This window comes from Cygnus atratus, chromosome 4, assembly GCF_013377495.2.
Source record: "Cygnus atratus isolate AKBS03 ecotype Queensland, Australia chromosome 4, CAtr_DNAZoo_HiC_assembly, whole genome shotgun sequence".
Lineage (NCBI taxonomy): Eukaryota > Metazoa > Chordata > Aves > Anseriformes > Anatidae > Cygnus > Cygnus atratus.
In genome coordinates, this window is record NC_066365.1 from 39,848,210 (window position 1) to 39,860,419 (window position 12,210).

A 12,210-nucleotide genomic window follows, 5' to 3' on the forward strand; every position below is an offset into this window, starting at 1 on the left:
CTCTGCTGTACAGCCCAAGGAGTTTGTAAGAGAGGACAGCAGAGAGGAAAAGACTTTTCTGCAGACAGATACAAGATTAGGAGTACATTCAATACTCCAGCTCCTGACCATCACATTAAGGTCTGTGCATGTAAGAACAACATTTATTCATACTGAAAAGAACTTGCCTATCAAAAATAAGTAACTTCAATGCCTCGGAAAAATGTAACTGCAAACATCTCATTGCTTTCTACAGAAACTCACATCCATAACTGGCTAAATTACTTTTGAGATAGGATTTAAATTTGAAAGATGAGAATCTCAAAAATAACTCCTGAAGTTTCAAACAATTTTTCTGCTGGTTTCTCCCATATTCAACTAGTAGGAATCCAGAAAACAGAATTTAATTATTTAAAAAACAAACAAACAAAACAAAACAAAGACAAACCAAAACACCCACACAAAACAAACTTTCCAGAGATGGCATAACTCACAGCAGACAAAAGCACTCTCAAAATTGACATAAATGAATAAATATAGCACAAGTCTGAGACAGTTAAATATACAAGACTTCTATGTGATCCAGTCAGAACTAGCAAATATAGACTTCTACAGCTATTAGAAGAAAAAAAGTTGGATATTTTAGGACAAAGCAAATGTAGAATTTTCTTTCAAGTAAGTTATTTAAATTCCTTTAACTTTCTTCAGTCATTTTCCTGCACTACAGATGCAAAGAGCTCTACAGTCCTCCTAGATAGAAGATGCTATGTAAACCAAATAACTGGTGCTTTTTTTCCATCAGTGTTTTGAGTAACACAGGGAGCTCTAAGACCACAGTTAAATAAAAGGACTTAAGCAAATAGCATTTAAATGTAACAGCTAACACCTGTGCTTTAAAATTAAAAAGAATGCTTATTTCTTATTCTTACATTCATCTTTTTTTTAAAAAAAAGTAATTTGTAGGTTTTACTGGGCTACAGCCAAGTTATCTTTGCATATTTATATATTCATTTCTAATTTTACTTTCTGAATTATCTATTACCTTTCTATTATTGCTATAATACCCTGTAAGAGTTCTTCCTTTTGAGTGATAGCTGCAAGAGGAATACATTCAGATGAAGAATGCAAACCAGTCATGAACGTAAGATAAAAATGCCTTTCAGAAGTTATGCAATAATCATTGAACAGTGAATCATCTTAAGTGGTTTATTCAAGACCACACAGTACCTACAATAATGACTAAAAACACATCGGTCTTGCACTCCTCTGTTTATATTTTAATTAATATTACCTTTTAAAGGTTGGTGTTTTGTTTTTTTTGTAAACTTTATTTACCTGATAGAGATGTATCAGAACTGGCAAACTTTAGGTATAAGTGAATAAATCTCTTAACATTGCAGATAGAGTTATCTGCATAAAAAGTATACAATTAGGTTTATTAGCATTACATGCTGGCTTTTCAACTCAGCCTCCATTTTTGCTGAGCAGCTCGGCATGGAGAAAATCTTTCTCATTTGTGCAGAAATGAGAGTTGTACCCTGTCATGCAGATAAATTCCTCAATATACGATAAGAGTTCCACTGTCTGTAATGGGATATGCAGGATATTCAGCTTTGCAGGTCAGATTTAAAGTTGAAAGATAAAATTTTAACATTAGTTTTGAGCATGAAACTACTATTCACAAACAAACAACTCTGTCACTGTGTACATATCATTATTTGTTCATTCATAACAATAAAATTTAATTATTTTTTTAATAATTTGTTTGCTTTTACTAATGTGCATATTTACTTCAAATACGTGGAAACTGAAAAAAGTATTCGTGAAGGGACTAGCAGGCTCACAAGATTATCTGATTTGTATTAGAAATTAAATAGACTAATTTTTAAAAACAAAAATGTAGAAAGGATTGATAATTTTAAAAACTTGTGTTCCATTCAAAATAACTGTTATTTACATTTATGCAAATGCAATGCTATAATGTCTATCACAGCTGTGATTTCCAGCAATAAGATGCAAATAAATAAGAAGAAAATTCTTCCATTATATTAAATGTACAAAATGGTAATTTGCTTATTTTTTTGGGAAACTTTTCCAAAACAGCAAAGACTTGCTTAATACATCTTTCATATATTTATGTTAAATAATAGCAGAAAATTGTGTTACATGTCCTGCCACACAGAAATAGCCTTTGTGATCCTAAAGATGTCAAATGCCCCCCAAAAATCTTTACATGTGCTTTTTTTTTATTCCTTTGAAAAACAATCAGAGGATTGTGAGACACTTCTTGTCCTAGTGGAAAGACAAGAACATTTTTCTCCTCTAGTCCTCTATGTCATTTGCTCTAGTCTAATTCAGGGGGATGGATAATGACTGTAAGATAAACCTTTCTTTGTGGTATCTCTGTGGTAGATTATTTGAAATAAATTGATGGTCCCATTCCTAAATTCAACTGGGCAAAGACTTTTTGAAAGCTTTTTAATTTTATTTGTAAACCTAGCTGACTTAAATACGATGAGTCGAGCAGATACCAAAGATTTTGTAGAACCAGAATCTCGGATTACATCTACACTTTCTACACTTCTGCTCAGACCCAAGCCCAGTCTCCCTGATTGTACACAGACCTTCATCGCACCTCTACTGCAGAGTGAAAAAATGGCTATCCAGGCTAAGAAACAGAGACACAGGATGAACACAAGCTTGCGTTAAATTTTTTGGATGATACAAACAAGACTAATGCAAGTTATTTGTCTCCGTAAACCTAGACCTCCGCACATCTATCAAAGGTAGCATAGAGTTTCCCTGCGACACAATACAAAACGGTTAGCCGAAGAAGGTGATTTTGTTTCTTCTACTTCACCTTACTTAGGCTGCTAGCTCTTTGGGAAAGGGATCAGTTTTTAATTCCCTCTCTCTCCCCATCATACCTAACATGATAGTATCCCGATTCATACATAAAATACATTGATGGTGTTGGCATCACTGATGGTGTAGTTATTACCATGATAATTTTCTAGTTTCAGCAGTGAATGCAAAGATGCTTGCATGTACGTAGGAAATATTGCAGAGTTGATTAGGGGGCTACTTTGGAACACAACTGTTATTCCACAGTATCTCCTGGCATGGATGCTATTATCCTGTGCAGTAAATTGTGCCTTTATGTAGCTTATTTTAACTTGCTTACAAAGTAAATTAATCTATGCCAAAGTAATTTCTAGAGCAAAATAAACATTTCTACATATACAGTTAAAGTATTATGGCAATATCTGAATATTTTCATATATTAAAAAATCCTAACCTCTTAGTAGGAAGAAAAATACATTAAAAAATGTCAGTGCATAGCTTTTAGGAAAGCTCTAAAATATTTAAAAAATGCACATCTAGAACAATCCACAATTACAGGGGGGAAAAAAAGAACACAGGAAAATAATTTAAAAGCTACTTATCATCAGTTGTAGACCAACACACTAGTGAGATGAATGAAATGGTGCTAATCATACTGTTCCCACCTGAGGGCATTGCCCAAAGTAATAGATGACCTAAATATTCAATGACCTAAGCCTCAAAAAAACAAACAGGCAGACCTCTTGCTTGCCTCTTTTCCACTACGAAGCCCTTCATTTGTCCCCCATAACCATGAGTTTGACAGATTACTCTAGCATTTCTGTCAAATGTATATCAACTTATCAAATGTGTATTATCTTCCCATTTCATGACATGTTTGCTCATCAATTGTTTTGCTGCTCTTTTTTAACTGAAAATGGCAAATGGAGATGCCCAGCTTAACTTCTCTGTGTTCATTCACTCTCCTGTTTAATTCATGTCCCTATCATAGCTTGTCTAAATTAATTAGTGCTAAGCTTTTGATATGGCTTTGCACAGAAATATTTTCAGTATTTTCACCATTATGCTATGTATTTCTATGGAATGAATAGACTGGCTAGAGAAACATAGTGGTATGGTTTGTGTAATGTTTTTATAATAGTTTATCTTAGTGTATTTTCAGTTCAATTCCTTTTTACAAGTTGACAATTCATTCCTACTTGCTGGCTCTGCACATCGGTGGACATTTTTCAGGGACTCATTCCACGGTCTTTTTTCTCAAGAAAAGGTCAAATTTCTCATAACATGCATTGCCATCCTTGTTTGTCTTTTCTAAAGCTGAGCATTGAAGGTGCCCATCGGAACGCAGTGCAGGGATCTCCAGGCAGATGCATCGTTGAACAAACAGGCTCGTAATGGGGCGGTGAGAGCTCCACGTTGAGCTATCAGTTCACATCCGTACCCACTGCACTCATGGCACAGCTCAAACTAGTAAGTACTCTCAGCTGTTCCTCTGTGCCGACATTGTTGTGCAGCTTCCATTTACAGAACGAGCTAATTCAGAAGCTCATGCTTCACTGAATTATGTGGACATACACAGTCTATTAGACCTGATTGACCTAAATCATTTTATGTCATCTGCAAATACTGTCCCTTTTATGTTAATTTCCTTTTCGAGAAAATTAATGCTTTAAAGTCCATGGATCTCCATACAGATGCTAGGAGAACTCTGCTTCTGCTAAAGTGTCCCATTTATCCTTATGAATTTTTTCCGTCTCTCAGACACACAGAATTTGGTAATGCTTTCCCTGCAACAACACTTGCTTACTTTAGTAGCTTCTTCTACTACACAGAAGCTAGGCTAAAGGCTTTTTTTGACAGTTCAGATACGCTGTATTGATTAATTCTCACCCACTCTGTCAAAATTCTAATAGATTGACGATCTTTCTGTGCTGTTTTCCTGGACAGATGCCAGTTACCTTGTTCTTAAAACCCCAGTCACAATTTTATGTCTTGTGCTAACGTTTCTTACCAGTCTCAAATTTACAACTTTTTCTAGTACTTTAAAAAAAATGATAAATACAACTTCTGATTTTCTTTGGTCACTAGCTTTTGTTAAAAACTGATTATTAAAGAAACATATAAACCCTTGGCTTCTTCCTATTTTTTTTTTCATCAACATCCTCTTTCATGATGCAGTCTTGAAAGTTGAAAAGGTTACCTGGGATGGGCAGCTTCCTAAAAATGCCTTTCTTTTTCTTTCTTACTCCCTCCCTCTATCTCTCCCTCCTCCTGTGAAGACAAATTCAAAGAAACAGTTTAGCCTCTCTGCAACATTCCTGTCCTAACTGTGGCTTTAGAGACCCACCAATTCTCTCCTAGACTTCTTATATTTGACATGCTAAAACTTGTCCGTATATAATTTCCTGACTTTCACTATTTGCTCTAAGAAGTTCCTCAGCTTTCTTATTTTCCATCCTAAAATTTACCGGCTAGAACATCTGGTCTTTACAGATCATTTTAATTAATACCTTTTCCAGTTCAAATAGCTTTTGAACCATTCAATATATTTTTCCCTCTTTGCTGCCGCTTTCTTTTACATACAGCTGTTTTCATACATGCTAAAACTTTTTATACAGCATTTTTGCTGAACATGAGGGTTTCGTTTCATACATTTTAATCACTTCTTTGAAAAAATTGTTCTACTGACAAACTGTTCTGATACAATATTTTTTGTTAAGAAATTGAATTTAAATGTTATTAAAGTTGTAGTCACTCAGTGGCTCAACTAAAGTTCCTTCCTGAATCAACTTCCCCTTACACATTCCTCTTGCCTAATTCATTGAACACATTATTAATAACGAATTATTTACTCACTGCTACAACTGTTAGGCTCATTTTATTTTCTTTCCTCCTGTTATTTACTATATAATTTTAATCTAAAATTTTACTAAAGAAACTATTCAGTAAGGGAAAATAAAGAAATATTACTCTGTTTTCTGGCAGTTTCTGCTTCAAGGTCCAAAGATAAAAGGCAAAATTAAATCTGGATTCTCAAGTGTGGATTATATAATACCACTCATCTATATTGTTTATTTTAAACATTTTACCTCCTATTCTTCATGCCCTTATACCAGGAAAGTGTAAAATGTGGACCAATGAAATGTGGACCAATGTCCGCATGTAAACACATTCAACAAAACTACTTATGTTAGCTGAGCAAAATTTCAAATCCCTACAGTAGGAATAAGAAGATCATTATTACATTATGTCACCAGATATAATCACTATTATAATGTACATACTGCATCAGAACTCTGTTGTTGTTGGACCATGACTGCTGTAAAACCTCAATTTTTTAACTGAAGTGATAGATATGACATCAGTATTGCTAAATTACAGCTTAGACCAGTTAGGTAAAGATAGAGACATGAGTCATTACATCGTAGCTATGTGAAACTTCATATGGGTCTTCACAGTATGACCAGATGATCGACACCTGGCATTTTAGCTGACTGCCTCAGGACAGTTTTTTTAGTTGCTGTTGTTGTTTTTTTTTGTTTTGTTTTGTTTTAGGAATGGCTTCCACACCTCATAATTGGTATCCTAATGAAAAAGCTTTCGGTAAAGCAAATCTGAAGACTGAAATGGTAAGCAGACCTCTCTGAAAGACTGAAATTCCCGGACAGAGCTAACTAGGATGAAAGAACTGTGTTGCCTGTGCTGAGAATGATCTGTAGCAAAGATCTTCATACTCCAAAACTGCCAGTGAAGCACCTTTCAGAACTGATAAATACTTTATAAAAATAAATAAATGAATACCATTCATTGAGTGTTTTTTTTTCCTGATCTGCTGTCCTTAAAGACTTCTGATGCCTTGAAAAGAGTTAGTATTGCAATGTCAATGTCTTTGGCTTATTTGGATGAGATAAGCATCAAGATAAATTCTTGAAGTCAAGAAGATTACAGTCTCTAATAAAATACAGAAGGCTACTAAATAGAAAGACCTATTAGATCAATATAGTACTCAAGAGCTCTACATCTGTCTCAGACTCTACAAAATTACAAGTCTTTTTGAGATCTATGACACTTATGTCACCAAACCACAGTCAAAAGTTGACCGAAGAGGTAAGATTTTGGAACAAGACAGGAGGCACTGAGGAACACTGACAGAAGTTGATATTACATAGGCTGAAAGATGATCAGATGGAAGGCAAAAAGTTTTATCTTCTTCCTTCCAAACCCCTAATGTTAACTATGTAAATAGTTACTTTAAAATAATAATCATCAAGGTACTGCTCAATATAAAAGATAAGAGGAAAAAATAATGAGAAGCTCCTAGGACAGTTGAAAGGAAAAAAAACAACAAACCAAACCAAACCAAACAAACGGAAGTATTTGACTTTTTTTTTCTTTTTCTTTTTTTTAAAAAAAATGTTACCCTGTCTATTTTTAAACCAACCTAACCATGAAAAATTTGGAAATAATCCAGCATCAGAAAACAAATTTGAGTAACTCCCCCACTAATGCTATCATCTGATGCTTTTGTTGTTGACAATCATGCCATACTAACAAGAATCAAGGTCTTGTCTTTTTTAAAAAGCATTGAATGATGCCTTCCTCAGTGGTGCCTGACTGCAAGGGAAGCCATTTTTCCCCACTGCTTCTAAAATTTTGTTTGTATTATTCCTATTATGAATAGTGGAAAGAGCTAACTTTTATTCCCGCAAAGGGAACACTTTCATACAGCCTTGTGAATAGTACTTACTCAAATATGGTGGTTTGTAAGGCGCTCGTGTATTAGACAGCAGTCCATCCAACTCCTTCCTCTCCAGAGTGTTGTGAAGGGCCTTCTCTTTGCCGAAGGTGGAGAAGGACCTTTCTGCCCCCGGCTGAGCTTCTGGTGTTTCAAACACTTCAGTGTCTGGAACGGAGTCCATGCCAGGTACGTGCAGATTGCTGCGGTAATCTGCAGCTTGGCGTCCATCAGATGGGACAAAGGAAGGCATCCAGCACCGATCTGAGTGGCCCAGTGCTTTACATTCCTCTGTGCAATTGGAGAAGAGATCCATGCCTGCAAGCATGAGAGAAAAAGAAACTACAGATATAAGCTTCAGCATCATGAACGGCTGCTGACAGATAAGAAAGACTGCTGAGAAAAAATAGAAATCTCCTAAGAACTTCTTCCACTACCTCCATGTCAACAAAAAATTGGATTGTCCAGTCTTCAGAAGTCAATGACACCACTGAATAAGTGTAAATAAATGCTAGAACGTCACACACATGCACACACACACAGACAGAAGGTATGACAAGAAGAAGGGTACTGATGGTTCTAGCTCATAAAGCAGCTTGCCGATCTCACTTTTTAGAACCCGTTTCAGTAAGGATCGGTTGGCAATGTCTGTGTTTCCAGACATTGTTCCCAGTCAAAAATACACATTTAAGAAGTGAAGGAATTGTTTTTGCATAAACTTATCTCTGACCAAAGAAATGAAATGATACGATTGAGGAATCACAGATTTCATTTATGAAAATGAAATATTTTTAAGTCTTATAAAGGAACTAGCCACGCTTGCGTGCACACAGACAGAACCTATTGATATGAAAAGCAGATCTTACAGAGTAGGAATCCAGCTTTTAAGTGATCAAGATGGCTTACTAAATCAATCATTACATCATTATTTCAGAAGCAGTGTTCACTGCTACCGCAGCAGTCCTTACTATCTAGTCATCCAAGTAATGGGATGGAATCCTATAGTAAATAACTCTAATTAGCAGTACAAAGGTAGCTGTAGTCCAACGTGACATGGCTGTGGAAACTATCGACAAAATTGTTAATGTTTCCGCTATATCAGCAAACACCTGGCCCTGCCAACACAAAACTGTTTGCTTACAAATCCTTTAATGCTATTAAGATTTCAATGACAAGCTATGCTTCCACTGACTATCTTAAGAGCAGCAGCCTAAAAGAATATTTCCTGACAGTGATTCACTGAGTTGTTGGATTACACTTGTTTTGAGAGGAATGGTGTATGAAATCACAGGCATAGAGGAAAATAAATACAAAGGTCTCCAAGTTGTTATTCAACACCATAAAAAAAAAAGCAGTACAGTAAAGAAATATCCTTTTCTTGTACTTATAAAGATTGCTGAGTGTCTTAGAATAGATGTATGTCAAAACTTAACTAGATGTTACAAACACTGCATTTACAGGCATTCCATTAGAATTTGAAAACAAAAAAAAAGGACAACTTGCAAGAGAAATAGAAAAAAAATATATTGAAAAGCTGTAATAAGATTCATGCATTGTAGCTCATTCACCAGCCAACGTTGTGAAAGACTTGATTAGCTCAACCTCCAATGTGAGCTTTAGTATTAAGAATGCTACCACTGTTTTGAACTATAATTTGATATATATTAGTAATATTTCTGTGTAATTTCACACTACACAAAACAATCTCTTCAGCAAGCAAGACTCTTTCTGAGCTATCAACAAGTGCTTGAGATCTAAAGGCAGTCATTTAAGCAGACAGAAATAAAAGGGGAAAAAATGAAGAAAAAAAGCTTTTTACCTCAGATTAATCTCCCTTTATAATGACTTTTTAATTTTAAATTAAGTCATATACAATGCTAGGTCCAGCTTCGATTAGAACCTCGCATCAAAAATTGGCATGCACAAGTCTGAAAATAAATTACTGATCAGTGAGCTGTTGAAGAATGCAAACGTGAACTGCAGATACGACTAAGGAATCAGATGAAGATCATCATGCAACATGTACAAATTGTATGGTTCTAAATTCTGTAATGGTAGTAGCTAACAACGACTGAAAAGAAATGTTAGGTAGAGGCTTCCTGGAAAGAAATGAACACATAGCCATGTCTCTAAAACCATGTGCATATGCGCACATGTGTATCTTATATACAGAAGCGTTTGAATAAAAATATCTCTTATGCAAGAAAAGACATACTCTAGAATTCAAACTTCTTTTCTGTTTAGAACATTTTTGTTCTTTTTTTCAGATTTCCTAGCAAAGTTACAGGTAAACAAGAAATAACCTTGCTTCTAACAGGGAACTGATTACAGTTGCATTTTGGTAACAGTGTAACAATCACCATATTCATTCAACGCTTTATCAAAGAGAGCATGAGACAGACAGAAAAATTTATGGATAAATATTAAACTGCATTCTTTTGTCAGTGGGGAGAAAGATATTATAGTAATGTTGTATTTAAGACATATATTCAAAGATAGATTCTTTTATCTGCTTGTGGATTTTTATTTCCTCTGGAAAATTAACCTCCATTTTACTATTTTGTTTCCACATCAGCTGCTAAACTGCAAAATGTCTCTATCCAAAAATTAATTTTTAGTTCCTTTTTGAATATTGCTTCTCTATGACAGTGTGACAAATAGTATTATGTAACAGCTTATAAAGGAAATGTTACAGCCTCCTTAAATCAGGATTTTGAATAAATAAAGTAATGAATGTAGGAGATATCAGCTGTAAGCTTGTACGACAAATCCACCCCCCCAAGAAGCTGAGAACTTCTAAAAGAAAATATAAGTATAAAAAAATATAGATCCAAATTTCAACACCCACTGCTAACAAGTAGCTAGAAAGTTTGATTACCATGCAAACAGCTGTTCAGAGAGGACTGGTCTGGGTATTGCTCCTACTTGAATCAGTCACAGAGTTCCCTAAGAGGTTAATGGGTGCAGGACTAAGCCTTTGGCTTTAATATTTCAACAGAAAATAAATTCAGATTATCTGTCTAGTTTTGGAATCCCTGGGTACCTATGTATATTTACATTGACTATGATATGAGCTATTCTTCCTCCACTTTTTTCCTGTGGGTCGTACTATAGATTTCTCTGTTTTTAATTGAAAAGCATTAAAAATGGGGTGGGTGGCAGGGCAGGAAAGGCTGTTTGCTAGATTCCAGGAAGGAAGAGTATATCACACTACATGACGTAAGAAATTCAGCACAGAACTCCTTTATTCACCAAGAATCATATTCTTGATTTATAACAAAAATAAATGTTCAGCAGTATGACACTTCCATCTCATCTCCCTCATAAATCTGCTTATGTATATGGCCTGAAGTAAACTATCCAACATAATTGCAAACCCGCATTAATGAAAAATGCTTTATATTTCCCACTTAGTTATCATATTAGACCTTGCATGTAGATAAACTGAGATTTTAAAGGTGGCTCTGAATTATGAATTTCAAATGTCCTTTGCAGATACAAATAGATAGTATAGAGCACCAAAGAGCCAAAAAATAGCATTGAGCTATTCCAAATACAGCATACATATAAAAGCTCATAGCAAAGGTCAAGTCTTATCTGGATAGGCCAGTGGGCAATATGAGCTTTTGCACAACCTAACTTTGCAGATTTTGAAGGAAAAAGAGCCCCTGGCCCTTCCTCAAAGGAAACAAAAAACTAAGAAAATAGTTAAAATAGTAAGTTGCATATCTGCATCTGAATTTCCTGACCTCAGGTGCTTTGAATACTACTTGGTAGTATTCCCTTTCTAAAGCACAGTCCAAGTTCGCTTCCTTTTTGTATTTCAAAAGGAAAAAATCAAATTTTTTTTTGTTTTGTGCATGGATTCTACTTGATTTGAAAGACAATTTAAGATCAAAGGGAAAATTAAGCCTAAAACCATTTTTAAATAATTTATCATTTCTTAATGTAATTAAGAGAGAAGAGCTATATACCAAGCCTTTAGAGTAATGATTGAACATGTTCATATATATATTACTGTGTAAATGATGTCATAAAAAGAAAAAAAATTGCAAAATATTTTAATATTTTTGTGGTATTGTTATCAAGAGGTTTTTTTTTCCCCATTGTGTACCTTTCTTTTGTTTTTCCTCATGAGTTTGACTTTTCCTTAGAACTAAATGGCATTTGTTGCTTCTTCTGTAGTAACTTTCTAAGGATTGGACGGCAAATAGATGTGACATAGGGAACCAGAACTCCTTTTTGGAGCTCCCTTACCAGCTCGGCTACCCATTTGGTTAGATTATCCTTGAGCAAGTTAGTCATTTCCCTGTGATTCATGTTTTCTGTCTGTAAATAAGGATAATGATTTTAACCTCCTTTTTGGAAGACTTTATCTACTGAAGAAATGGACTTCATGAAACAGAGTTATCATTCTTTCTTGCTAAGTAATTGGTGTGCTGCCTTGGATAAAACTGACTTCATCTGCATGAGAACGTGAAAAAAGACTTAAAAATCTTCAATATTCAGCTCTTCCAAATCTCAGCTTCAAAGCTCTATCTGGACTATTGAGATGTGAACATTATTAAGCATGCAACCCAAGGAAAGAAGAGGAAAAAGGCAAAAAAAACCACCAAACCCTCAGTTCAAGTCAAAGCACTTTTATAAGCCAT

The 12,210-nt window shown here is 34.9% G+C and overlaps 1 protein-coding gene across 2 annotated transcripts in view; it reads right to left on the reverse strand.

Moving 5' to 3' along the window:
• PCDH10 (protocadherin 10) overlaps positions 1–12,210 on the reverse strand; it is a 33,256-nt gene that overhangs the window by 12,336 nt on the left and 8,710 nt on the right. For both annotated transcript variants that reach the window (XM_035550601.1, XM_035550610.2), the window contains exon 4: positions 7,571–7,876. In XM_035550601.1, coding sequence (XP_035406494.1) covers positions 7,571–7,876 — 306 coding nt within the window. The remainder of the gene's footprint in view (positions 1–7,570; positions 7,877–12,210) is intronic.